This window comes from Myxocyprinus asiaticus, chromosome 31, assembly GCF_019703515.2.
Source record: "Myxocyprinus asiaticus isolate MX2 ecotype Aquarium Trade chromosome 31, UBuf_Myxa_2, whole genome shotgun sequence".
Lineage (NCBI taxonomy): Eukaryota > Metazoa > Chordata > Actinopteri > Cypriniformes > Catostomidae > Myxocyprinus > Myxocyprinus asiaticus.
The window spans coordinates 33,346,495-33,374,391 of record NC_059374.1 but is presented as its reverse complement, the minus strand read 5'-3'; the positions used below and the strand labels follow the sequence as shown (position 1 = coordinate 33,374,391).

At 38.1% G+C, this 27,897-nt stretch overlaps 1 protein-coding gene across 1 annotated transcript; it reads right to left on the bottom strand.

Moving 5' to 3' along the window:
• Positions 1-133: 133 nt before the first annotated feature.
• Positions 134-27,411, bottom strand: LOC127422056 (short transient receptor potential channel 4-like). The gene is made up of 11 exons (XM_051665404.1): positions 27,213-27,411; positions 26,243-26,669; positions 13,889-14,407; positions 6,986-7,322; positions 6,497-6,636; positions 5,630-5,946; positions 5,224-5,419; positions 3,742-3,933; positions 3,513-3,554; positions 3,325-3,414; positions 134-2,096 (listed from the first exon to the last, which is right to left on the bottom strand). Exons 2-11 carry the CDS (start codon positions 26,618-26,620, stop codon positions 1,623-1,625), a joined length of 2,685 nt encoding a protein of 894 aa, XP_051521364.1. The 5' UTR covers positions 26,621-26,669; positions 27,213-27,411; the 3' UTR covers positions 134-1,622.
• Between the last annotated feature and the right edge of the window lie 486 nt (positions 27,412-27,897).

Below are 27,897 nucleotides of genomic sequence, written 5' to 3'. Positions count from 1 at the left end.
CCATTCACTTTCATTGCATCTTTTTTCTACATACAATGAAAGTAAATATGGGCAACTGTAAGCGAAGCACAAAAAAGAAAAAGAAAAAAGAAGAAAAAGAATCTGATCTTGAAACATGTTACTAGGAGGGTTTGTTTATTTTTCAAATAACCACTGTTGAAATATTATAGTCATGTAGATGTCATGTAGAATACTAAAATCAGATGAAACTCACAATATTGAGGATGGTGCTTTGAAAATTTGGTTTAATAGATGTGTAGATGTATGGATGTATCTGGAGATGTATCTGAATAAAATGTGTACTATGAATGAATGCTATATACACACTACCGGTCAAAAGTTTTGAAACACGTACTCATTCTTTATTATAATTTTTCTTTCTTCACATTTTAGAATAATAGTAAAGTCATCAAAACTATGGAATAACATAAATGGAACTATTGGAATTATGTTGTGACTAAACAAAATCCAAAATAAATCAAAACTGTGTTATATTTTAGCATCTTCAGAGTAGTCACCCTTTGCCTAGAATTTGCAGAAATGTACTCTTGACATTTTCTCAACCAACTTCTTGAGGTATCACCCTGGGATGCTTTTTAAACAGTACTGAAGGAGTTCCCATCTATATTGGGCACTTATTGGCTGCTTTTCTTTATTATTTGGTCCAAGTCATCAATTTCAAAAACGTTTTTAAAAAAAAAATTTTTTTATTACATTTTAGATTTATAATGAAATAAATTAATATGGTGGCACAATTATATTTTTGTCTACAAAACTAATTTCAAACATTTAAGCATACACCTTCAGATCAAAAGATTTTTAAAATCATGGGAAACATTTCAGTCAAGTGTTTCAAAACTTTTGACAGGTAGTGTAGATTGCATAGATTGGCTGTGTATTTGTCATATTCAGTTCTACACAGCAAAACAATTTTGACAGAATATTCAATTTCATAAATATTCAGCAATTTCCTTGAGCACTGACATCATAGTTGACATGCCCACTTTCTATGTTTATCATGTCCAAATAAGTGCTTGAGTCTGAACATGTTTAAACTCCATTAGATAGAAATTTAATCCAATTGTTCTTTCCGGTCACACTTTATTTTACAGTGTTCATGTTACTGTGTATTTATATTACTGAGTAATACTAATGAAACTTTTTTACTGTGTAACTATTTTGTAGAGCTGCTTGTACTTACATATTGTTGTTGGTATTACTATAGTAATTAATAATAGTAACATGTAAAATTTGTAACACAGAAACAGTAAAATAAAGTGCTAAATTCTTTCCTTTCTCAAGCTTCCACCATTTTTTTTCTGGGGAGATTTATGCATGTTCTTGGCATCTGTAGTCCTAAGAAGGAGATTCTGGAGTTCAGATAAATACAGTACCCTTTCTCAGGAAAACAATTTTAAGAGACTTGGTCCATCTTTGTCTCACCAAAAAGCATACTGCTCCATCTCTGACACTGTAAGTCCTGTAAATTTGTGATTCAGATTATCCTTGGTTACATAAGGGTTTATACCTAGTGTTCTTGTGGAGATTCAGTGTGCTTTTTAACATGATCCAACATAATTTCCTCTTGCTCCATCAGACACTTTGATTTATTCTCTTCCGTCTCAACCTCTGTCTGCCAGTGGTTTCTCTTCAACTGTTTCCTCTATCACCCAGGCTAATATGTCAGTATCTGATTCCCTTGCCTCCTCTTTAAGAGAGTAGATCTTATTTGGGTTGAGACCAAGACCAGTTTGCTTGTGGGTCCTCGGGAATAATCCAAAGTCGGTAAAATCTTTAGGAAAGTCCTTTCTGGCTTTGTCTTTAGATATTTGGTCAGCCAAAGCCAACACTGAGCCGTTGACTACACAGAGAGAGTCCCTTGTCTCTTCAGATTTTTGCTGCTGCAAAACTGTGGTGACATCATACAAACTTAATTTGTTGTTCTGTTGAAGACTTGAGGAATACTGAAGTGAAAAGTCTGCATGGGATACATCAGAAGCCATTGTGCTCGACTTATTCACACGAGTACTTTTCTGGTTGCCTTTCATCATTCCTATGACCTCATAGCGGAAGCTGGATATGTCCTGCTTCAGCTCCTGTTGAAGTTAAGAGTGGGTAATTGCGTGTTTTGATCAAAGTGCTGTGCATGCAGATAAAAGGTGTTTTTAAATATTTCCTGTTTCAGTGGCATACCCAAAATTAAAGGCAAAAAAATTGAATGGTATCATTTTAAAGACAACTTTTCACATTTTTTATTTATATAGATTATGATAAATTATGAGACTCTCAGCCTAAGAAATGGCTTAAAAATCACACACAAAAAACTTGACCCAAAAATTAATTTTTTTCTTATTTTTCTGATTTGACATTAAATATCTCAGGGTGTAAATAAGGTAGCACTGAAAAACATATTTTGTTTTGTTCCCAATCATGTCACCTGTAAAAATTTTGTGTCGATACGACAAAGCAATCAAAAGTTATAGCATTACAAAAATACTTTATCCTAGTGTCCAAAAATGTCTCCAAGTTGTACATAATAACTAATTACACATGCAAATACAACGACTAATGGTATGCTATCTCTCCAAAGCATGCAGGCATGAGTGACGAGATCTCATTCAGTTCCATTCTGTGTCTGGTGGCCATATGTAGTTAGAGTAAACAATCTTCTCTGCCCATATTTGGATGACTTCCACCTCTGGTTGCGCCGATCCGAATTCTAATGGGATTGGTTAAGCATTCCATGATGCTGGACAATGTACTACATCATTTTCGATGAAGTCATCTCATCCAGGAAAGCTTACATGTTTTTAGCCAGATAGCACATTATGTGCTGTGTGCACATTGTGCTTTGTGTGTATTATCTAATGATCTATGCATCAGATTATGTTGTGTGTGAGCTCATTTGAACAGGAATTGCCATCTCTAAGTAATGGTATGTAATATTTTATGCTCTGTTTAAGTTTTGTGAAGTTATAAGCGAAAATGTGGCTTATAAGCAACATTTGTTTACATGTAACATGTATATCAAACACATGTACTTTGCAATTACTCGCTATATTTTTGTCTGTGAGTAAAACAAATAGGCTGGTTCTATTCTACTCTTTGAGAGATTTCCAACAACTTTTGACACATGCGAATAGGTATTTGTACAATGGCATCAGAAATCAAAGACTTTTTCTTTTATGTGATGCTATATCCACACCAGTAGGTGTCAGTATAAACTACAATATCACTGTCACTTTTGTCTCAATGTCAAATCATTGTAAAAATTAACTGAAAAACATCCTTGTTACTGTGAAAAAAGTAATTTTCCAAACTTACCTTGAAGTTCTCCTCTGTGAGTCCCTCCTCAGTCTTGGCATCTCGAATCATGGCTGCCACATATCGTTTTACTAAGTTTCTCAAGACCTCCTGCAATTTGGAAAATAGCATTGAAAGAGTTAAAAACAATTCAAAAACAAATTACCTGTTGAGACACAGTTAAAAAGTTTGTTTGGTGGTATAGATACCTGGTATTGGTGGTTGAGTCTCACGTTTTCAGCTGCCCTTCTCTGAAAGGGCAAAAATGTACAATTCTTATTGAGTAATCCTATTTCTATCCCCTACAATATTAAAGTATCTGTTTTACTAGAGTTGCTTATTACTTAATGCACGTTAATATGGACAACTTTAGACATATTATGACACATATTTACTCATATGTAATGGATTAAAGGAAATTATATAAAGGAGTCTCACCCCTAATGTCCCAAATGTCTCAGTCCTTTTTGACCTCCTCTTGAAAATATGCACCTTAATCCATGTAATTAGGTAACACATGGTTTTGGGACTGGGGATAATGTTGAAGGGAGGTGGTAAGGTTCCTCCTTCATCAAAATAACTCATCCATAATTTAGTTCTGGCAAATTTCCACTCAGTATCAGCATGGTCCTTTAGTAAAGCCAAATAAGACTTGATGTGAGAGGCAGGTCATTACTGAAAAATTACATTTACAGTAAAGTTCTTTGCAGATTCTTTGTTCCCAAAGTTACTTACAAGAAACAGCAATTAGTATGGGTAGGGGGTCATTCACACTGATTTCAATTGCTCTTCTGTGTAAACATATGCTAGACGAACGTCTAGCAGGAGTCTCACGGGAGTGAATAACAATCTTAGAAAATCTACATTTAGCATTGAATAACAATCTTAGAAAATCTACAATTAGCATTAGCCAGCACAGCTTTAGCCAAATTTGCTCTGATGTCAGGCACTCTGGCAGTCAGGATACATTTTACCCAGGTGTTTAACCCAACATGATCAGACGGGAAGTTGGCATGCTGTTTCCGAAAGTGCCGTAATCCTAGGATCGGCAACAGTATGCCAACTCACTGGCATGCCCTATCTCCCATCGGACATATTTGGAATGGCTCAACAACAATTACTTTACTTCATGGCTCGACTGGTAGCGTGTTGCATCAGTTGCATGGGAGACCACAGTTCAATCCCCAATCAAACGAGGAAGTAAGCATGTTTTTATAAACAATCACGAGCATGATAAGGAGGTTGCATTTTTGTCCCTCACATTGCATTTTGTCTCAACTAATTGTTAGGGTTAGATTTGGGTTTTGGGTTTGGTTGGGGGGTAGATTAAATAAAATAAGCATTTCTATTCACTGTTTTACACCCTTTTCACTGGCTTCTGGCAACCTCTCCTGGATATAAATGGATGTCACACTTGTTTATATGCTCTGAAACACTTACCGCTTTAGCCTCTGGAGGCTGTGTTTTCAAATTCGGTCAACGTATACTGATTTCGGCTAAAGAAAAATCGGCACACACTTGCCGATTTTTATGTAAGATCAGGCTGGTCTAACCTGTGTTCTGTTATATTCATAACACTGCATCTAGCATGGTCTGAAATGCCCCTAGGATGGTAAAAGTACTTTAAAAGCGCTAAATTTAGACCTCAAGGATGTGGAAGAACACTATAACAACTGCATCTGTTCCAATACTATTACAGTAAATGCAAATCACACCCAGAACAATGACTGATGATGAGTCTAGTTTAAACTAAGTAGTGCTGATAATAAGCACATTCCAATTTAATTGCAGTACATGTTAGTAGAAGAAAAGTGTTAGAAATGTACATTCTTTAGAACCATAACTAGATTTAAACTATCCAAATTGTATTAATTGTTCATGCATAGCATCAAAATAATAAAAATTTCATTCAGAACTTACTGCAATATGCTGATATGAATTGTTCATCATGGCAATAAGCATATTGAGAAGGACCACCAAGGAGATGACATTATAGGTACCAAACATGGTAGCACCCACAAATTCGGTGAACTTGTGGTCAGCTTGAACATTGGTCACATACAAACTGATCAACCCAAAAATGGACCAGAATAAAGACTGCAAGGTCTCAAATAGCCTAAAAACAATGGAAAAGGAGAACTAGGATAAGCAATACCAAGTTAGGCACATCTGTAGCTTGCATATCAGTTGGTGCAAAATGTACTCAATATTTTGTAGAAAGATAATTTTGCTAATATAATAAAGAGTTGGTGATACAGCGATTGATATAACTGAAAAATAAAATAAGTGAAGTCTTAGGTAAAAGTGCCTTTTGCCCCAGACTTACGTTGAGAAAGCGTTGTTCTGACGTTCACATCGGATGCCTTTGCAGTTCATGCCCTTACTACTGGTTTCGTAGTAGAAGTAGAGTTGATTGAGTCCATTGGCGAAGGCCAGCAGCACCAGACAGTAGATGAACAAGAACTTAAGGATGTCCAAGAGCATTCGACCCAATGATATCTGCAAAGGACCAAGGTGCGAGTTGGCCGTGAAGAGCGAGATGAGGCGCAGTGAGCTAAAGATGTTGGCAATGGCAAACACTGCCTCAGCCACCAGTGTGGGGTGCCACATTTCCCAAGTATCTCTGGGTTTGCATCCACTGTACTGTTAGGAAAGGGGAAAAAACAGTTTGTGAAATAACTCTCGATTCATTCTCTTGTCATAAATTTTCACTCTAACAAACCCCAATGTTTAATCCACACAGAATCTATTCCCAAGGTTTAAGGCTGTGCAGCAAAGCCATTATCTGTACAGATATATGTATCTGTATTTGGATATAACTGGATGTGGGTGGGGCTTAAACCGGATGTGCGCCACAACTGAACAAAAAGCCTGTTTTAATTGTAACTATTTCATTTATAGTTTCCATTTAGCAAATAGGCACTGTATAATTCATAAAACTATGTTTTCTTTAGTCATATTGGTTTTACAGACTCGCCATTGCGTTGTAATTTTATATAAATTTATTTAAAATATTGCATTATCCTTGTACTTGTTGGATAATCACTCTAACTAATATTTTTCTATTATTCTGTAAAATTAGTTTTTCGTTTTGAAGTCATTATTCACACATTTCCAAATAAAGTATTCGGCTTTGGGGACATCCCTACCAAGTATCAAGACACCAAACAGTGATTACAGTGATATAAGGTACCTTGACATATGCCACAATCTTTAGTGAAATGGTTGCAAGATACAAGGAATTCATCACAAAGTCCATAAGATTCCACCAGTCATGGATGTAATCCTGAAATCCACCATCCCACATCTGCTTGATCTCTGTCCATATGAAACCTATGAGGGCAGCCAAGAGATTTTGTTGGTTCTTGTTCAAAGACATTCATAGTTCTCTGGTCCAAGATGAACCAGGGAAAGGTTGCAGGGTCAGGCTATAATGAAACCATTTCAATAAGAAGTGTTTGAGCAATTCACACAGTTATTATAATTCCTTTTTATTAAGAAAATAAAATGCTAATTTATGGGTTGAGAATCAAAACAATTACGAATGCCAATTACGTCTATTCCTTCTAGCTACTCCTTAGAGAGTTACAATTCTTCCATGCCATGTCTAACTTTGATTTAATGACTTCGCCTTAACTTGGGACTTTATATTGTTGAACCAATTCTATAGGCAAAGTGTTACCTAGAACCCAGGGCAGGATCATCCATTCCACAGTGGTGGGTTTAGGACCTTGTCGATCAGGATTGTTGGAGACTATGTGCTGGGAGGCCAGCAGCAGGAGAAAGAGGAAGGTCAGGTAAGAAGCAGTGTGACAGATGAACTTAATGAAGGGTTTGCGAATGAAGAGGCCATAGCGGCTCCTGGGTGCCACCAGATAACAGAGGGAAAGTAGGGGGAACAGCAGGCCAATGAAGATGCAGGTGATGAACTTGCCAGCCCAATGGCGTCTCCTCCAGCCAGGAAATTCATCATACCAGCGTGAGGCCAACAGCTGCTGGCAATTTGGCTGTGCTACGAACTGAGAGAGAAAAGAATAGAAGAATGCATGGAAACGATAAGTTCACAAGTTTGAACAGGTAGCCTGGAAGTATTTTGCCAAATAAGTCATGTTGTTTACCTTGCCATAGTACACAAACAATGACATTATGGCAATATCCCATACAGAATAATGCATAAGCAGAGAAGTAAAAGACCCTCTTGCTTGAAGTACTACTCAACCTCCTGCTTAAATAAATAAAGAAAAAAATCATGCTTAAACCAGCCTAAGATGGTTTGGTGGTTTTAGTTAGTTTAAGATGGTTTTAGCTGGATTAAGATGGTCTCCCTCCTGGCCAAACTGGTGTTCAGCTGTTTTTGGCAAGCTGGCATCTGAGACTGGCAAACAGAAAACTGCCCAAAACCCTTCTAAAATATGCCAACTGACCAGTCATGCTGGTCAGGCTGGTTTAAGAAGGTTTTGGGCACTTTTTGGGTGTCCAAGGGCCATAAACTGTCAGTTATAGTACAAGCCAACTATACACTCACTGAGCACTTTATTAGGAACACACCTACTTATTAAAATCATGCAGATACAGGTCAGGAGCTTCAGTTAATGTTCACATCAACCATTAGAATGGGGAAAAAATGTTATCTCAGTGATTTTGACCGTGGCATTACAGACGGACTGGTTTGAGTATTTGTGTTACTGCTGATCTCCTGGGATTTTTTAACACACAAATGTCTCTAGAGTTTACTCAGAATGGTACCGAAAATAAAAAACATCCAGTGAGCGGCAGTTCTGCGGACAGAAACGCCTTATTGATGAGATAGTTCAACTGAGAATTTATTCCCCATCAAACTACTGCTGGGCCTCCTAAGCAAAAACCAACATGTTGCTTTATACCGCATGACAGTCAAGGTCAGCATCATCAGTTATAATAAGCGCAAAGGGTTATAATGTAATTTTATAACCATATCGGCCATAGTAGTAGCCATGAAAGAGCCTGTTTAATGGCCAAGCATCGAAGCCACATCTACACCCTGTGGGAGCCACCTAGTGGTAAAAAAAAACATAAAAATCTCCTCATAACTTTGGAAATCCTTGACATAAAGTCATGACTATGTTCTCTTTAGATTTCTTGTAACATTAGACTGAACCGTTTTTGCTGTGGAACCATGCCATTCTGTACTGATCTGTTCATTGGCGCAGTTTTTGAATGGAGTGACTAGGCAAGTGACCAATTGTGAGTCGCCAATTCACTACAGGCGTTCCACCAGAACGGTTCTCTCTGTCCTGAGTATGGTTAGCTAGCTGTGCTGAGAAATCTGGGCCGGGAATGGTTTGTAATCATACTGTACCAAATGTGCTCAAGTGTTATGCCGTTACTCACCGTGCACTCACCATGCTCAGAACTATTCGGCCTGATGGTGTAAAAGTGCTTAATGATAACCATCTTTTCAAGGTCGGCCATACTGTCATTCTGAAAATTAACATTTTTGAACTTGTCCTAGTTCTTTAGTCACATCTTCCTCAAATTTGTGTCAGATCATCTTGAGACTATGCTAGACCAAAGTTATTAAAATATTTCTGATTCACAACTGTGAATATAACAACCGTTCTTGTGAAACACATCAACGGAATCGACAACGGAATCAGTCGGAACTGAGCCTGTATCTTGCCAACTGTTTGACCCATGAAAATGAAAATTAGTTTGTGGTCTAGAACCACGCCCTAAGAGTCCTTTGTTTAGTGACAGTGCCACCTATTGGTCAAAGTTGTAAATATGTTAAATCTGCTCCTAATGTTTGCAATAATAGGCATAAAAATCATGCTCCTATAATTTTTTGGATCATGCTTAATCAAACGTACATTTTGTCACTGATTTGTTTGCAGATATATTTTTGCTCTTGTTCTTGATGTTTGTTTGTTCATCCCCTTCATCCTGTCTCCTGAGACCTTCTGAGTCATTAACGAAGCATCTGAAATGTCAAGCGGAAATGGTAAGGTGCCCAACCAAATTACAAACGAATACAACCTCATTATAGCAGAGCAAGGCGTTCTGGGCGCGATGAGGTCAAGTCTGTGATGAGTTAAATCTCCATCTGGGCCAATTAGTACAATGCAATCTGTTCTTCAGCCTAGCTAAAAGGACTCTGGGCTGTTGTGTGAGCAATCAGACAAATAAGGCTGCCAATAAAAACAAAGAAGCCACAATAAGCAAACACTTGGGTTCAGTCTGGATCCAGTGAGGCACTTACAATGGAAGTGAATGGGGCCAATCTGTAAACATTAAAATACTCATTGTTTTAAAAGTGTAGCCACAAGACACAAACAATATGTGTGTTAACATGATTTTAGTGTGACAAAAGCACTTATTAACTTTTTCTGTGTAAAGTTACATTGTTTTACAACTTCGTTGCCATGACGATGTAATGTCAACAAACCCTAAAATGACTGTAAAAATGACAACTTAAGCAACTTTACAGCTCAAATAATTTATGTTAGTGCTTTTATAAAATTATAAGCTTCACATTTCTACCTTTAAACCCTCCAAAAATTGCCCCCATTCACTTCCATTTTAAGTGTTTCACCATAACTTTGATTTTTGCTTCTTTTTTTAAAGAAAAGCAGGGACGAGTTGAAATAATTTTTTGTGGTAATTAACATTTTCACAAATGCTGTCAACTGACCTTAACTTGTTTTGATCCCAGAATTTTCCTTTAATGTATGACTGTCTTTATATTTTATCAAAATATACAAACTAATATAAAGAAATTTAGTAAAAACACATCTTTCAAGCAAAACATTTTACAAAAATTTTTTTTGTTAGATTTCAAATTATAAAACAATAGATATATTGTTCAAAATTATGATGTGATGAACTAGACCTGTGGTTTTTAAGTGTCTGTTAAGTGTCCATATTGCCATTATAATGGACAGTGGCCACAATGCTCTCTAGATAATGGCCAGCATTGGCCATTAAAAAAAACATTGTTGTTGATCATTACTAAGAACTAAATAAAAAAAAATAAAAAAAATTAACAAGATCAAAGGGTTTCAAATTAGAAAGACAACATGTTGGGAAAATTAAATAGTTGCCTTTTATATTGTCATTGTACTGAAGTCAAAAGAAATGATTAAAATATGGAAAATATTTACTTTTTATGCATTTATTTGACAGTATATCTATTTTCCCCACAATTAGAGTAGCAGTTACATGTATAACTTGAAGAACTTTTTCAATTTTCAAATCAAATGAAATTTCTTTGTAGTCTTCAGAAATCAGAATAAAACTGTACTATTATCAAATTCGGTAAAATAAAAAATTTTCACACCAATTTTCTCAGAATTTTTTTGCAGACCCCCTAGAACCCCTTTGTGAAAACCCCTGAACTAGATATATTCCAAAGCTTCACATAAAATACACAAAACTGGCCTCTCTTTGTGATAAACTGTGCGATAATGTATACTAAATAATATAGGATGCTTTTTCTCCACAAAGGTTAATCTCTAGTGCTACCTCACCCTGTGTCACTATTTTCCATTCCTTTCACCTCAGACAGTTTATTGCCTGTCCAAAAAGGTTTAGCTATGATGTATAAGCCCTTGACAGATGCTGCAGATGTAAGAGAAGCATGCCATCACGTGTAGTACAAAATTTGAACAGCTGTCCGATGAAAGCCCATGTTCGACTGAGAGCATGGAAAGTTTAATTGCGCCCAAAAGGATATTCAAGCAGACTGGATACACTGGAGCTCAATTCATGTCAATCTGTTTAAAAGTAAGTGTGGAAAGAGGCCAAAAGCACAAAAAGGAAAACATTATGAATGGCCAGGTGTATTTTTCTTAGATCTAAGCTAAGACTTTCAACCATAGTCTGTCATTTGAATCCATCCATTGTAAACAAAAAGCATCATCTTCTCTAATCTTAGAATGTAATGATCAAATAACAGGACTGGTGAGCTAATACAAAGGCATGCTACAGCAAGGGTGCATATGATCTGATATCTCTGGCTATGAGGGATATAAATGGACAATCGCATACATGGTTTCTTTGGGGACGTTATATTTGCAATAATAAGATTAGTGTCGGGGTGATTTCTCTGCCAGTAATATCTTTATTTGACCACAAGGGGGCAACACAATTACAGCAACACATCTTCAGGTTATCCACGTTCAATTGTTGTACTTTCTATTTACTCAAATTGAAAGCAGTGCACTATAATTTCTTGTAATTGTTTGCTTCTTATTTCTTTAAAATTCATCTTTGTGCATTTTATACACTCTGTTTATCCTCTGTTGTTTTCAGACTGACTTCATTCATCAATGTACCCAAATGAGAATATATATATAGATAGATAGATAGATAGTTAGATAGATAGATAGATAGATAGATAGATAGATAGATAGATAGATAGATAGATAGATAGATACACACACTCACCGACAACTTTATTAGGTACACCTGTACATCTACTCATTCATGCGATTATCTAATCAGCAAATCGTGTGGCAGCAGTGTAATGTATAAAATCATGCAGATATGGGTTAGGTGCTTCAGTTAATGTTCACATCAACCATCAGAATGGGGGAAAATGTGCTCTCATTGATTTAGACTGTGGCATGAGCATTGGTTGCAGACAGGCTGGTTTGAGTATTTCTGTAACTGCTGATCTCCTTTTCAGATTTTCACATGCAACAGTCTCTAGAGTGTAAAGATAATGGTGCGAAAAACAAAAAATATCAAGCGAGTGGCAGTTCTTTGGGCGAAAATGTTAATGACAGAAGTCAGAGGAGAATGGCCAGACTGGTCCAAGCTGACAGGAAGGTGACAGTAACTCAAATAACCACACGTTACAACAGTTCAATGCAGAAAAGCATTTCTGAACATACACCACATCGAACATTGAGGGGAATGGACTACAGCAGCAGAAGACCCCTCCATGTACCACTACTGTGAGCCTAGAACAAGAAACTGAGGCTGTAGTGGGCACAGGCTCACCAAAACTGGACAGTAGACGATTGGAAAAACATCGCCTGATCTGACAAATCTGGATTTCTGCTGAGGCACACAAATGGCAGGTCCAGTGCAGCCTCAGTTTTCTGTTCCACTTGACAGAAGTGGAACCCAACCTGGGCTTCTGCGTCTGTAGCCTGTTCGTCTCAATGTTCGACATGTTGTGCATTCTGAGATGCTATTCTGCTCACTATAATTGTACAGAGGTGTTATCCGAGTTACCGTAGCGTTTCTGTCAGCTCGAACCAGTCTGGCCATTCTTCATTGACCTCTCTCATCAATAAGGCGTTTTTGTCCACAGTACTGCCGCTCACAGGTTGTTTTTTGTTTTTCGCACCATTCTCTAAACACTCTAGAGACTGTTGAAAATGAAAATCCCAGGACATCAGCAGTTACAGAAATACTCAAACCAGCCCATCTGGCACCAACAATCATGCCACGGTCGAAATCACTGAGATCACAATTTTTCCCCATTCTGATGGTTGATGTGAACATTAACTGAAGCTCCTGACCCATATCTGAATGATTTTATAAATTACACTTCCAACACAATTGGCTGATTACATAATCGCATGAATAAGAAGATGTACAGGTGTACATAATAGAGTGGCTGGTGAGTGTATATATACTATATATATATATATATATATATATATATATATATATATATATATATATATATACAGTATATTAATGGCTGCAAAATAACCTCTAAAGCTTAATGTACAGTATGCTTATCTTAGATTAAAGTAGTGTAAAACACTTCCTAACCGAGCCATGAAATGAGAACATGTGTCTACTTTCAAGAAACAAAGTAATTAGCAGCTATGAACCGCTATGAAAAGGTACTGTGTATGATTTCTCACTCTAACACTATAGTAAGTCAGCATTATAGGTTAACAGGGAATAGCTGAAGATGTAGTTTATTTAGGGTGCCTTCTATGAGATATATATGGCACTGAGGCATAAGATGGCCTTGTCAACTGTAAAAAAAAAAAAAAAAAAAAAAAAAAAAAAAAAGGACCCCAATCTTACTCTCAGCTTACACTGCAGTGCTTCTAAATGAATGCACAAAGGTTTTTACTAGACCACTGATTTTCATCTGGGTCTCTTCAACTACTGCTAAGAGGACTGTCTTAAACACACATGTAGGAGTTGGTTCTTCGATTAGTCAATCTAAGGGGAGAAAGATACCACAGTCATTCAAGATTTTAAAAATTAAACAATATATGAATATACAGTGGGGTGTTAAAGTTTGTGCAGAACCTGAAGAATCATGTTATTCCAGCATTATCGGAGAATGTGCCAAAGAGCAACTTGTATGTTTTAATAGAAGCAAGCAAATCAGATTTTTGTACAAAGAAATTAACATGGTCAATGTCACATATGCTTCTTTAATTAGTGACCTATAAGTGAAGAATCTTAAATATTTCTCATTCATTTTACATCAAACATTTTCAAAATCCTGGAACTTTCTGTACATTTCCAGGTTTAAATTAGATTTTAAATCCCAGATTCTCAATGTGGCCTCAGACTTTTGGACCCCACTGTAGATCACCATAGTAATCACAGACCATGTGTGCTCTACCTCTTTCTGGCGGTATCTGATGGCCAATTTGAGGCGAGCCAGCTCATTGGTAGCCTCATCCTGAAGTAGGTTGACATCATCACGGAAGTTAAGGATAAACTCCAGCTCACGTGAGGACCTGGTCTGGTCCAGAAGATCCTTTGCAAAGTGTTTACACTGATGGGAGAGCTCCTCGTACTCTGTTTTGAACTCGTTTTCCACTTTGCTGAGTTCCTGGAGCTCCCAGCTAAGCTGGAAGGCTGTGAGGAAGGGATCCTCGCTGGATAGTGCGATGAGAGAGGGGCTGGCGAGGGCCCTGTAAATGTTCAGCCGTGAGCGTGAGTGTCGCAAACTGTCCACATCTGAGCTGGAGACACATTCCACGCAGTTACAGCGCACCTCGTGAGGCTGAGGGACCGACACACCTTTCTGAACCAACATCTTGATGATCTCGTAGTTGTTGGTGTGGGCCGCCAGGATGATGGGAGTGATGTCGGGAGTGAAGTCAGAAAACTGTCTGTCAAGCAGTATGGGAGGTACCTGGTGAAAAAAAAAGAAAGGAATTGGTATCAGTTCTGTCCAAAATCTAACAGGCTTAAATTTGTTTAATGAAACATAGAGTGAATGCAAGTGAACATACAATTATATGTATTTACAATGCTTTGCAAAAGACCATTAACAAGTTCTGTACTTTTTCACAAAATTAACCCCTTAAAGATGATACAACCCCAATGCAGGTGTCTGGTTTATTTTGCAGTAATGACTGGCTGACTGTACATTATCCCTTACTTGTGACATTGTTTTATGCAAGAAAATTTCTTAACGAGACATGCAAATCCGAAATATTGATAAATCGGATGAGTAGTCAAGGCGTGTGTTGCCAACATTTACAAAGAATATAAACAATTGCCATAATGAGGATGCAATTGCCCAGGGTCGTTTCAGACCATTCTGCCCCCTAGGCGAAATCCCTATTGCTGCTCCCGTTGCGGGCCTGCCAAATCCGCACCTCCCTTTGAATATTGTAAGTACCTACCATATTTGCTGCATAAAAACACCACAATTAAGGCCTCATTATTCATATTGTGAATCTGAAGGACTGTTATCAAAATTAATATAAAAAATATTCCAAATAAGTTAGAGATAAAGGGAAACAAATGCTAAATTAAAAAACTGGTACAAAAAAATATGCAAGTGTCCACTGCTGGTTGAATTATCATGAAAAGAAAACTACATCAAATAACACAGACACTACCTGAAAAAGTTCTTTTTTCTGACAATCCTCTGAGCAAATAAGAATAACACTTGAGAGAGAAGGCACAACTGAGAAAAACCATATGAAATCTTATCTAGCCATGCCAAGTTTTATGTTTGAAAAAGCAATAATAGTGACCCAGTTGCAATGGGGAAATATTTTGTGGTCAGATGAGAACAATATAGAGCTTCTTTTTTCTTTTCTTTTTTTAGCAAAACCAATATGTGGCAAATCACACACAACAACAAACACAATGCCTACAATAAATTATGGTGGTGAAAGAGCAATGCGGTGGGGCTGCTTTTAATCAGCAAGAATGGATGGTGCAAAATCCACAAAAATACAGCCATTTGTTTCAATCTGTTAAAATAAAATAAAAAGTTAATGTAAATTTTCTGCTGAACTGTGGTTAGGCCAATGCTATCTTAACATCATTAGCATCTTTAGAACAAAACCTATATATCCTACAATGCCAAAGTCAAAGCCCTAATCCCAGTCCAATGGAGGATCTGTGGCACTATTAAAAATATGGTGGTGCACAAGCATCATCCATTATCCTTAACAAACTTGAGCAAATCTGCAAGTAGCTCAGTCAAACACACATGTGAAACTTATATACATAAGACAAAAGACTTAAAGAGATGTCATTGTTGCAAACGTGGGACTACAAAAAACATCTTCGGATCAAACAACAAACAGCCAATTTCAGCGTTTTAGCTTTAAGGATATTATAATTGTTCACAACAATGAGAGTTCTGGTGTTGAAGTGCTCATGTTTCTTTTGTTTGGTTTTATGTCAGGTCTTTTATTTTGAAGTTCAGTGGCCTAGTTCATGGTGTTGGTACCTTCCTTCTTTGTTCTCAGGTGGGTCTTTCTTTATTCAAAAGAAACTGCCAATTTCAGCCAATTTTACTTCTGTAATGTGATGTATATCTGAATGAAACAGGATATTCAATTAGGAATACTAATAGAATACTTGATTTTATCCATCAGGAATTAATTGGATTGTGAAAAGAGGGTGCTCATTAAGAGAAAGGTGTCAGATTGAAGGAGTAAGGTTGAAAAATAAGAAGGGTTTGTGATGTCAGCCAAAAAGGAAAGTCATTTCAGATATGCCACAATTGCTTACATTTTGAGGTAAGATTATAAGGACAAACTTTTTATTTCTCTGTGTATTAACGTGCACTGATGAATCATGCACAAAAATCCCAATAACATGTATTAAAAAAGTATGAAGAGTCCATTTTAGTTTAATGTTGACTTTAAATATACTTTAATTAGACTTTAGAGCCCTCATGCATCATTACTTTTGACAAAATATATTCACAGCATGAACGAGGCAGTGAAAATGATGAAGCGGCCCTTGTAAACAAACATAGACAGAGTAAAGATTAAAATATGTATGGAGTATTCTAAACATATGCCATACTTGGGAACATATCTGAAGACTTCAAGCCCACCAGTCTAAAACAAGCACTTGAAGGGATAATGGTGGGGGATACAGCTTTAAAAGTGACGCTGTCAAACCCCATATTGTGCACATTGTTGACACAGCTTGACATTCTTAAAGACCCTGTGAAATCAAAATGAAAGTTTTGCTGCTTTTCATCCATATCTATTAGCTTTAACGTCATCTTATATGCTAGTGTACTTCTAATCATTGACACAATTTTTTTTTCTTTTTTTTTTTTTTTTTTTCTGAAGATAATAATTTAAAAGCTGCAATCTCTCTCTTCCAGCTACAGAGACTCAGGAACAAATTTGTATTGGACTTGCACAATGGCTCAAGCCTCGTCGTTAGCAAAGACTTCAAGCCCACCAGTCTAAAACAAGCACTTGAAGGGAAAATGGTGGGTGATACAGCTTTTAGAGTGACACTGTTAAACCCCATATTGCATATATTGTTGACACAGCTTGACACTCTTAAAGACCCTGTGAAATCAGTATAAAAGTTTTGCTGCTTTTAGTCCATTTCTATTGGCTTTAAATGTGCTGAAAGCGATTTTAGCCATTCTACATCCACGAGACTGAGCCACGTCCCTCTTTCCAAAACCCAAAGATACCAAATTAGCTTTATTGAGACCAACATTATGCAGAAATGGTTGTTAAAAACAACAGCAGCAAAATAGCGCCCTCAACTGACAACTGTTATGAGCAGCATGGCATAAAAATGGCAGTAAGCCTCAATAATTGGCTGAAACTACAATACAATGAGAACGTGCAAAATGATTGACAGGTCAAAAGCATCAGAGACCATGACCCATGGACACATTTTTGTTTGCTGTTTACAGAGCTGTCACAGAGTCTGGTGAGATATCTCAGGACACTTATTTCATTAATGTCTTTCAGGGAGTAGGACATTTTTTTACATACCTTTCAATGAAAAAATCGCTTACAGCACCTTTATGGTCATCTGTATGCTAGTGTACTTCTAATCATTGTCAAAATTTATTTGAAAAGATGATTTAAAATCTGCAGTGACTCTCTTTCGGCTAAAAAGACTCAGGAACATCCATGATGTCACATTGAGGTTGAGAAATCTTGTCCATTCAAATGCTTTCTAGAAAGAGAACTTTCCCTCCCCCTACAACTGTTTAGCTTGTTGGTTGTGTTCTAACTGGGGCTGATCATGCCTACACAGGGCACTTCGAAGGTAGCAAAATCCATGCTCAAGGATCATTCCAAACAGAATTTCCATTATGAATCACTTACAAAATGAGTTCTGAACAACTGTTATCACCTTTCAGCCATCTGAAGCTCTCACAGTGGAGGGTTATTGTCTTCGAAGGGAATAGGGCATAGGAATGATCACTCTGAATGGGACTTGCCAATGTGGAAGCCGGACATGAGAAAAGTTGCTGGATTTTATTTATATTTTTGTGCAGCCGGAGGTTTCTTGGGATGTTCAGCTTGAGTAAGTGTTTTTTACTCTGCTTTGTGTATTGTAATTCAAAACATGGATATATTTGCTTTTACTCACTTTTTACTCATTCATTTGCATTGGACTTGCACAACGGCTCCAGCCTCGTCGTAAGCAGAGACCATGATGTGCTGTGTGGGTTTGTGGGCTGATTATGGATTAATGTTGTTAGTTAGACCATCATTTGGTTTTCTTTAGTCTTTGGAAAAGCTGGCCAGTATTGAGAATGCTTCTCAAGTTTCCCCGGTAAGCAGCTCTGACATGAGCTGCATGGTGGAAAGGGGTATATGTGGGTGTAAACTAAAGCCTGTTAGCAGTTTTCAAAAATGGGACGAGTCGTTCCCCCCACCTCATGTTTCAGTAGGATATGCATTGAAAAACCAAATCGAACCGCGCTCGTCAAGGCACTTCACAGTGATATAAGAAATGTCTGACTGGGCCCAGCTCCCTGCCTTAATACAGATAATATCCATGCATTCATAGAAAGTTTTAAATCGGCTTATAGGTATAGTTAATCCAAAAATGAAAATTCTCTCATCATTTACTCACTCTCAGGGCTCTAAGCAAAATCCTACTTGGAGCCCTTCTACTGAACACAAATTAGGGTTCTCATCAAAAAATCCTCCATGTACAGCAATGACAACTTTGCAGATCCTTGGCGTTCCAGCTAACAGTTTGTCCAGATACTCAGGTGACATTTCACCCCACGCTTCCTGTAGCACTTGCCATAGATGTGGCTGGCTTGTCGGGCACTTCTCACGCACCTTACAGTCTAGCTGATCCCACAAAAGCTTTGTCCATAACACTCTTTTCCAATTATCTGTTGTTCAATGTCTGTGTTTCTTTGCCCACTCTAACCATTTCTTTTTGTTTTTCTGTTTCAAAAGTGGCTTTTTGTTTGAAATTCTTCCCATAAGGCCTGCACATCTGAGTCTTCTCTTTACTGTTGTACGTGAAACATGTGAGGCGTCTATTTCTCAAACTAGAAACTCTGATGTACTTATCCTCTTGTTTAGTTGTACATCTGGGCCTTCCACATCTCTCTCTGTCCTTGTTAGAGCCAGTTGTCCTTTATCTTTGAAAACTATAGTGTACACCTTTGTATGAAATCTTCAGTTTTTTGGCAATTTCAAACATTGTATAGCCTTCATTAATCAAAACAATGACTGACTGACGAATTTCTAGAGAAAGCTGTTTCTTTTTTGCCATTTTTGACCTAATATTAACCTTAAGACATGCCAGACTATTTCATACTGTGGCAACTCATAAACAAACACAAAGACAATGTTAAGCTTCATTTAATGAAGCAAATAGCTTTCAACTGTGTAATGGCAAGTGATTTTCTAGTACCAAATTAGCAATTTAGCATGATTACACAAGGATGCTCTTCTGGCCTCATTTGACTTGGAAAGACTAGGCACCACAGCAACTCACAGATCGGGCAACCAGCTGGACCTCATTTTTACACGTAACTGTACCAACTCAAATACTCTTGTTACTCCTTTACATGTCTCTGATTACTACTTTGTTCAATTCTACATGACTCTCCCATCTACATTAAAACAGACTCCACCTTTGGTTTCCTTTCGCCGTAACCTCCGTTCTCTTTCACCCTCTTGCCTTTCCACTGCTGTCTTTACCTCTCTTCCCACACAAAATGTATTTTCCACCCTTGATTGTAAACACTGCCACGGACACACTAAGCTCTACTTTAACAAACTGTCTAGGCAACATCTGTCCTCTCTCCTCAAGGCCAGCACATACTACATCACCCAGCCCCTGGCTCTCTGACGTCCTTCGGGAACATCGGACTGACCTCAAGGCAGCTGAGAGGTATGGCGGAAATCTAAAGATCCAGCAGATCTAGGTAAGTATCAGTCTCTGCTTGCAACTTTTTCAGATAACGTTAAATCTGCAAAAAGCTCCTACTACCAGAACAAGATCAACAGCACCACAGACACTCACAGCTTGTTTAGAACATTCAACATACTTCTCTGCCCTCCTCCTCCACCACCTGACACATCACTGACAGCAGATGTTTTCACCACATTTTTTACTAATAAGGTTACAAGCATCAGCAATACATTCTCAGCACCTCACCCTGTCAAACATCCGTCTCCTGTATGCAACTCCTCTGTCTCTATGTTCTCTCCTCTGACTGACATTGAGGTCTCTAAACTCCTCCTCTCCAACCACCCCACCACCTGTCCCCTTGACCCCATTCCTTCCCACCTTCTCCAGGCCATCTCTCTGTCCATCCTACCTGCACTCACACACATAATTAACACATTTCTACTTAAAGGCACTTTTCCCACTACATTGAAGCAGCCTCGAGTAACCCCGCTGCTGAAGAAACCTGCACTTTACCCCACACAAATAGAACACTACAGACCAGTCTCTCTCATCCTATTCATGGCAAAAAAGGGCAGTTTTCAGTCAAATCTCTGCCTATCTCTCACAGAACAAGCTGCTGGATGACAATCAGTCAGGCTTCAAAAGTGGACACTCCACCGAGACTGCCCTGCTGTCTGTCACTGAGTCGCTGAGACAGGCGAAATCTGAATCCAGATCATCCGTCCTGATTCTACTGGGCCTTTCTGCAACCTTCGACACAGTCAACCATCAGATCTTATTCTCTACCCTCTGTTTGCTGGGCATCACAGGAACTGTGCTTGACTGGTTTAATTCCTAACTCTCAGGTAGTTCCTTCAAGGTAGCCTGGAGTGGTGAGGTGTCCAAGCCACATCAGCTACTTACTAGGGTACCTCAGGGTTCAGTGCTTGGGGCACTTCTCTTCTCTATAAACACAACATCACTGGGACCCATCATTCAGGCACATGGATTCTCTTACCATTGCTACGCTGATGACATGCAACTCTACTTGTCTTTCAAGCCCAATGACACCACAGTGACTGCTCAAATCCCTGCCTGCCTGGCAGACATCTCGGCCTGGATGAAGGAACACCACCTGCAACTTAACCTAGCCAAGACCGAACTTGTCTTTCCAGCCAACCCTGCTGTTGAACACAACATCACCGTGCAGCTGGGTGCAACTACAGTAACACCTTCCAAAACGGTCAGAAATCTAGGGGTAACCATCGATAACAAATTAAATTTCACAGACCACATCTCAAAGACCGCAAGATCATGTAGATTTACACTTTACAATATCAGGAAGATAAGACCCTTCCTCTCTGAACATGCAACACAACTTCTTGTTCAGTCATTTGTCATAACTAGACTGGACTACTGTAACGCTCTCATTGCAGGCCTCCCTGCATGTGCAGTTAGACCCCTGCAAATGATCCAGAATGCATCAGCACGTCTGGTCTTTAATCAACCAAAGAGAGCGCATGTTACACCACTCCTTGTCTCTCTTCACTGGCTGCCGGTTGATGCATGTATCAAGTTCAAGGCTCTGATGCTGGCGTACAAAACAGTCATTGGGTCTGTTCTAGCATACCTAAAATAATTTCTGCAGAGCTACACGCCCACTAGAAGCCTGCGGTCGGATAAGGAACGTTGCCTTGTTGTACCAACACAAAGTGGCACCAAAACACTTTCCCGGACTTTCGGCTTCATCATACCACAATGGTGGAATGACCTTCCCAACTCCATCCGTGAAGCTGACTCACTTTCTATCTTCAAGAAATGGCTAAAAACACATCTTTTCTATGAGCACTTAATCAGTCACAAAAAAAAAAAAAAAAAAAAAAAAAACATTTCCTTGTTGCACTTTAATCTGTTTTGAATGCAATTCTGATGCTAGTGAAACTTTGAAATATGGCACTTTTCATACCACTGTCTCCTTAAGATGATTCGCTTATGTTTTTCCTCTTTTGTAAGTCACTTTGGATAAAAGCGTCTGCCAAATTAATAAATGTAAATGTAAATGATAAGGTGCTGGAGTGATGGCTTTTGGAAATGGGGCCTGTCTAGATTTGATCAGAAATGACTTTTTTCAAATAGTGATGGTGCTGTTTTTTACATCAGTAATGCCCTGACTATACTTTGTGATCAGTTGAATGCCACTTTGGTGAATTAAACTACCAATTTCCTTCCGAAACAGCAAAATCTGTACATTATTCCAAACTTTTGGTCACAAGTGTACATTCTGAAAGTAAAATTAAAAATGGAGATTTATAGTAATAAAGGGTTTAAATATTGATCTGTTTCTCATCCAAAGTGATTGCATCACTTCAGAAGACATATATTAATCCACTGGAGTCATATGGATTACTTTTATGCTGCCTTTATTTGATTTGTGGAGCTTCAAAGTTCTGGCCACTATTCACTTGCATTGAAAGGACCTACAGAGCTCAGAAGGAAGAAAGTCATACACATCTTGGGGTGGCATGAGGGTGAGTAAATGATGAGAATTTTCATTTTTGAGTGAAATATCTCTTTAAAGGGATAGTTCACGCAAAAATAAATCTATCAGTTACTAATCACATGAGGAGATGTAGAGTCATATGGGTTTTAGAACAACGTGAGGATAAGTAAATGATGATAGAATTTTCATTTTTTGGTGATCTATTCCTTTAAATTCAAGAGCCATTAGACACACTGTACACTACATGAAGAAAGAGTTACTGTATGTGATCACACCACATTTGGGGGAATAGTAAAGAGTGAGAGACAGCAAGATAAGAAGAGCGTGAAAGAGAAAGCGAACCACAGACGCAAAAAAAAAAAAAAGTGATTAAAAGTGAGAAAGAATAACGAGTGAGAAGGGAGTTAAGTGAGAGAAAATGAACTGAAAGTTATCAAATGAAGTAGCATCGTGAGAGAGAGAGAGAGACAGTGAGTAGGTGTGATTAGAGGGTAGGGGGTGATTAGCACATCTCATCTGATATCTCTTTTTCACGAAAGCCCAGTGCCCACAGAGATGAGAGCAAAAACTTGTCTATTTGAGGAAGATAATGAAGGCTCTGGTTGGAGAGACAGGTCCAGACAGGCAACCATACTGATTATCAATTGCCTTTGCTTAATGCTTTGATGTTCATTTTCAACCACAATACATTGAAGAGATGAGGGGGGACAGAAATGTCAGTAAGATTACAGTTCATTTGAGGGGTACACCATGATCATTATGTTTTGTTTCCAATTAGGCTGTAGTATAATTTGTTTTTTCATTGCTCATCTTAAAAGGTAAAGTGTGTAATTTCTGCACCGTTAGCAGCAAAACTAATGAATGTTAAGAAAATAATTATTATATTAAAGGATTGGTTCACCCACAAATTAATTTACTCATAATCACTGTCATCATTTACTCACCACCATCATGTTGTTCCAAACACATAGGCCTGTGACTTACTTTCTTCCGTGGAACACAAAAGGAGATGTTTGGCAGAATGTTAAATTTCAGTCATTATTCACTTTTGTTGCATCTTTTTTTTTTCTTCCATACAATGAATTAGGAACACCTGTACACCTACTTATTAATGCTTTTATCTAACCATCCAATTGTATGGCAGCAGTGCAATGCATAAAATCATGCAGATACGGGTCAGGAGCTTCAATGGGGGAAAAATGTGATCTCGGTGATTTAGACAGTTGCATGATTGTTGGTGCCAGACGAACAGGTTTGAGTATTTCTGTAACTGCTGATCTCCTGGGATTTTCACACACAACAGTCTCTAGAGTTTTAGAATGGTGCCAAAGAAAAAAAAAACATCCAGTGAGTGGTAGTTCTGCAGACAGAAATGCCTTGGGACCCACTTTATATTAGGTGGCAAAATGTAGTTACACAGTAAATTCATAGTCTTGTATGTATTTAATGATAGTACATAGTAGTTAAGGCCACCTAATATAAAGTGTGACCATGCCTTGTTGATGAGAGAGGTCAGCGGAGAATGGCCAGACTGGTTTGAGCTGACAGAAAGGCTATGGTAACTCCGATAACCCCTCTGTACAATTGTAGAGAGCAAAATAGCATCTCAGAAAGCATAACACGTCGAACCTTGAGGTGGATCGTCTACAACAGCAGAAGACCACGTCGGGCACTTTATTAGGACCATAGTGTTCCTAATAAAGTGCTCAGTGAGTGTAAATTATACAGTAAATGGATCCCAAATGACAATTTACTTTCAGTATATTAACAACTAAAAAAACAAAAAAGCTTTTTTTTTTTTTATTAGCTATTCACTAATTTTCAGAAATGACCCGAGCAGATAGAACTCATCAAATTGACAAAATCACACAAGACATGGGGCTGACAGGACATTAAGATTGTCAGAATTTCTGTGTTTACAAAAACAAACAACCTGTTCCTGTATACTCACTCACCCTCTTGTGGTTTATAGACATGTTGATTTTGTCATTTGCATATCAAAAAGTGTTATGAATGAGACATTAATAGACACAGACAGGAAGAGAGACTGAAAGAGAACAGAGAAAAAGAGAGCGAGCTCTGGGATTGAGGAACGAATGATCAGATCTGCCTCTGCTCTGATTTGTCAATGGTTCTTACATCCCATAATTTCTCTGAATCTATGCTGCATCTTACAGTCTGTTCTCATTCAATAAAAAGCAAATCAAATGAAAGCTAAGAGGAGTGGACAGACAAGTAAGGCCTGTGTTCAGTCAAAGCACTGATTACTCAGCTTGACGTACTAAAGGTTATTTTATATATATTTAATACAAGTTAAACTCAGTCAACAGCATTTGTGGTATAATGTTGATTTCCACATAAAATATTCCAATTTGTCCTTTTTTTCTCTAAAAGAAGCAAAAATCAAGGTTACAGTGAGGCACTTACAACGGTAGTGAATGGGGCCAATGTTTGGAGGGTGTAAAAGCAGAAATGTGAAGCTTATTTTATAAAAGCACTTGCATAAATTATTTTGATAAACTTGTGTATTATTTGTGCTGAAATTGTTTAAATAGTCCTTTTCACGGTTTTTAATATTTTAGGGTTTAACCATTATGTCGTCATGGCAACGAAGATGTAAAATTGGGCATAACTTTACACAGAAAAGGTTAGTATTTTATCACACTAAAATCGTGATAACATGCATATTGTTTATGTCTTGTGGCTATACTTTTGAAACGGTGAGTATTTTAACATTAACAGATTGGTCCCATTGACTTCCATTGTAAGAGCCTCACTGTAACCCAGATTTTTTAAATAGGAGGGAGGAGTCTAAATTAATTTTTGTGGTAATCAGTATTATGCCACAAATGCTGTCAATTGACCTTAACTTGTATTGACCCAGAATATTCCTTTAAAATCTGAATGCATTTATCTAAGTGTTCAAACTTAAGATCATAACACGCAGTTTTTTCTTTTGGATGAACAGAATTTTGATCACAATATCCGCAAAGCTTATCCATTAACAATATTGTGTTTTCTGTACAAACGTTCATGGAGACTGATGTACCATTATTTTCATCTCTTTGTTTTCCATGGCAGTCTATTATTGTGGTATCATTGATTTCAGATTTACCTGTACGTTAAATGGCATGGAAAACTAAAACAAGCTATGGTAGGTCAGTCAACGTGTCAGTAAGATTCCTTTTAAGTGGGCAGTTCTTGGCCAGAATAAGCTACAAAGCGAATAAGAGTTTATGATGGTAGTCAGATGTCTGGCTCTGCAAGAATAATCTACCATAAAAGGTTGTTTATGTGAGGTTGATAAAAGATGTTTGATTTTTTTTTGTGTCCAGGGAGACCATATGAGTCCTTAAGAGCATTTATTTAAACATTATCATAACTGGACAAGACTCCAGTAATGGTGATTGTTGTTTGTTTGAAATGCAGATAAAGTTCTTGCTAATGGCGAACAGTCACTGAACATCTAAACTGAGTTATGCTCTGCAGCTTTGGGGGTTTTGTTTTATGACCTGTCAAATAAACAACCTCAAATGGTTTGCTGGTTACCAAGCAGGTTTCCAGCAGTTAGACTGGTCTGGTCTGATGGTTTTAGAGTGTGTTTTGGCACTTGCCAATCTGTCATGCTGGGAGACCAGCTGGCAGACCAGCAAAACCAGCTTAGCCATGTCGGGAGAACAGCTAAACAAGCTAAACCACCAAACCACATTTATGCTGCAGGGTATGCTGTCAGTTTTCGGTATTTTATGGAATATCTCGGAGATCTCATAATGTGTCAAATAACCGGTCGGTTTGCCAGTTGGAGATAGAACTATGGTCTATCAAACTATTAGTAAAAGTACAGCTTCTCACACATCACTTCCAAACCTGTTTCTCCCTGCTTGGCTTCTTGTGGTTCAGTAGGAGCTCCACTGCTCCCACCACCTCTTTCCGGATGGCGTGAAGCAGAGCGTCGCCGACGTACACGTTGAAGCTGAGGAGCAGATCAATGATCTCCAAGTTCTCATTCTCAATGGCGATGAGCAGTGCTGTGCGCCCCAGTGGATCAATGCAGTTGATGTTGATCTTGAAGTAGATCTCCGACTCTTCCAGCGATTGTTTCACGCTGGCGTAATCGCCCTTCTCTACAGCGCTGAGATAGGACTTCTCCTGTGCTGAGAGTTCTGACTCGGCGCGCACTATCCGCAGCGGTATGCGGTCCCGGTAAGAGGAGTTGTCCGTTCTGCGGTAGTACAGCTGCGACATTGTGACTCAGTCCATCTTAAAACAGTTGGAGAAGGAGAGCAGATGCTACCTAAAAGATTAAGCACATCTGTATCTACACGGCAAGTGATACCCACGTCATTTGATGGCTATTTAATAACATTTCGTGAAGTCATGCAAAAGGGCTTGGCGCTGATGCATGGCAAGTCTAAATGTACTCAAACTGAACTAGAGTTAACACTGTTCCAACGCAAAGTCTAAAGATGTAGGCTATATTATTGTAAAAACACCCCCAAGCGCATTTTTAGGCAAGCTATAAAATAATTCGCACTATGAACGCCTGGTGGTTTGAAATAAAGAAAGTAAAAATAAATAAAAATAAATAAATAATAATAATAATAAATAATAATAAAGAAAAAAGGCTAGTCTCCAAATTACGCTATAAAATCACCGTGTGATATACTGCAAACACAGGCAGAAATTAGCGTAAATTTCTTCATTAAAGACGCACAAGGGAAAAAATCGAGTACCCTATATGTGATCCATTAAACAGGTGAGGCTAAATCAGAAAATGCAAAGCCTTAAAAATAAGTCCATCTTTCAACTAAGCGCAGTCTAAAACCCCAAAACTCACCTTGCTGATTGATGAACTTTGAGCGTCACATTTTGAGCAGCAGATGAAACTTCACCGATTAATCACAGAATACACTTTTGGAAGAGTGTATGCGAACACAAGATGATTTTTGCGCATGGCAACTTTGTATTGTGCTGTTACAGATGCACCGCTATAATCCTTTTTGGAACTGCGATGAACCATTACGCCCCAATAGACGTTCGTCAGTGTCCACAATGCATTATGATAACGTTTCCTCTTGCTTGTTATTTCAGCTCAGCTGAGCCCCAGTACTGACGTAGGTGATGCTGAAAATGGTTTCAAAATTAGTAGTTGTATAAGTTACGTAATGCACGTGGTCTAGCACAAAAGCGCATTATGGCAGTAACTAATCATAACTAAAAATCCAAAAAGAATTTAAAAATAGTTTTTAGTAGCTCACATAATAAAGTGCGTTCTGAGTGAAACAGACTGCCTGTGACATTAACTCTATAACTACAAATGAGAAAGGTTTATACAGTTAAGACACATCAAATAAACTTTAAAAATGCCAAGACCTGTTAAAAGCTGCGCCATGTGGTTTCTCAAGGGTGATCTAAGGTTGTTTCGAGAAGCAACATGTGGTAGCTAATTTCATACAATTAGATTAAGGCAGACACAGGCGCATCTCATATTTTTTTGGAGTACTATATGCAGCTCGTGTTTC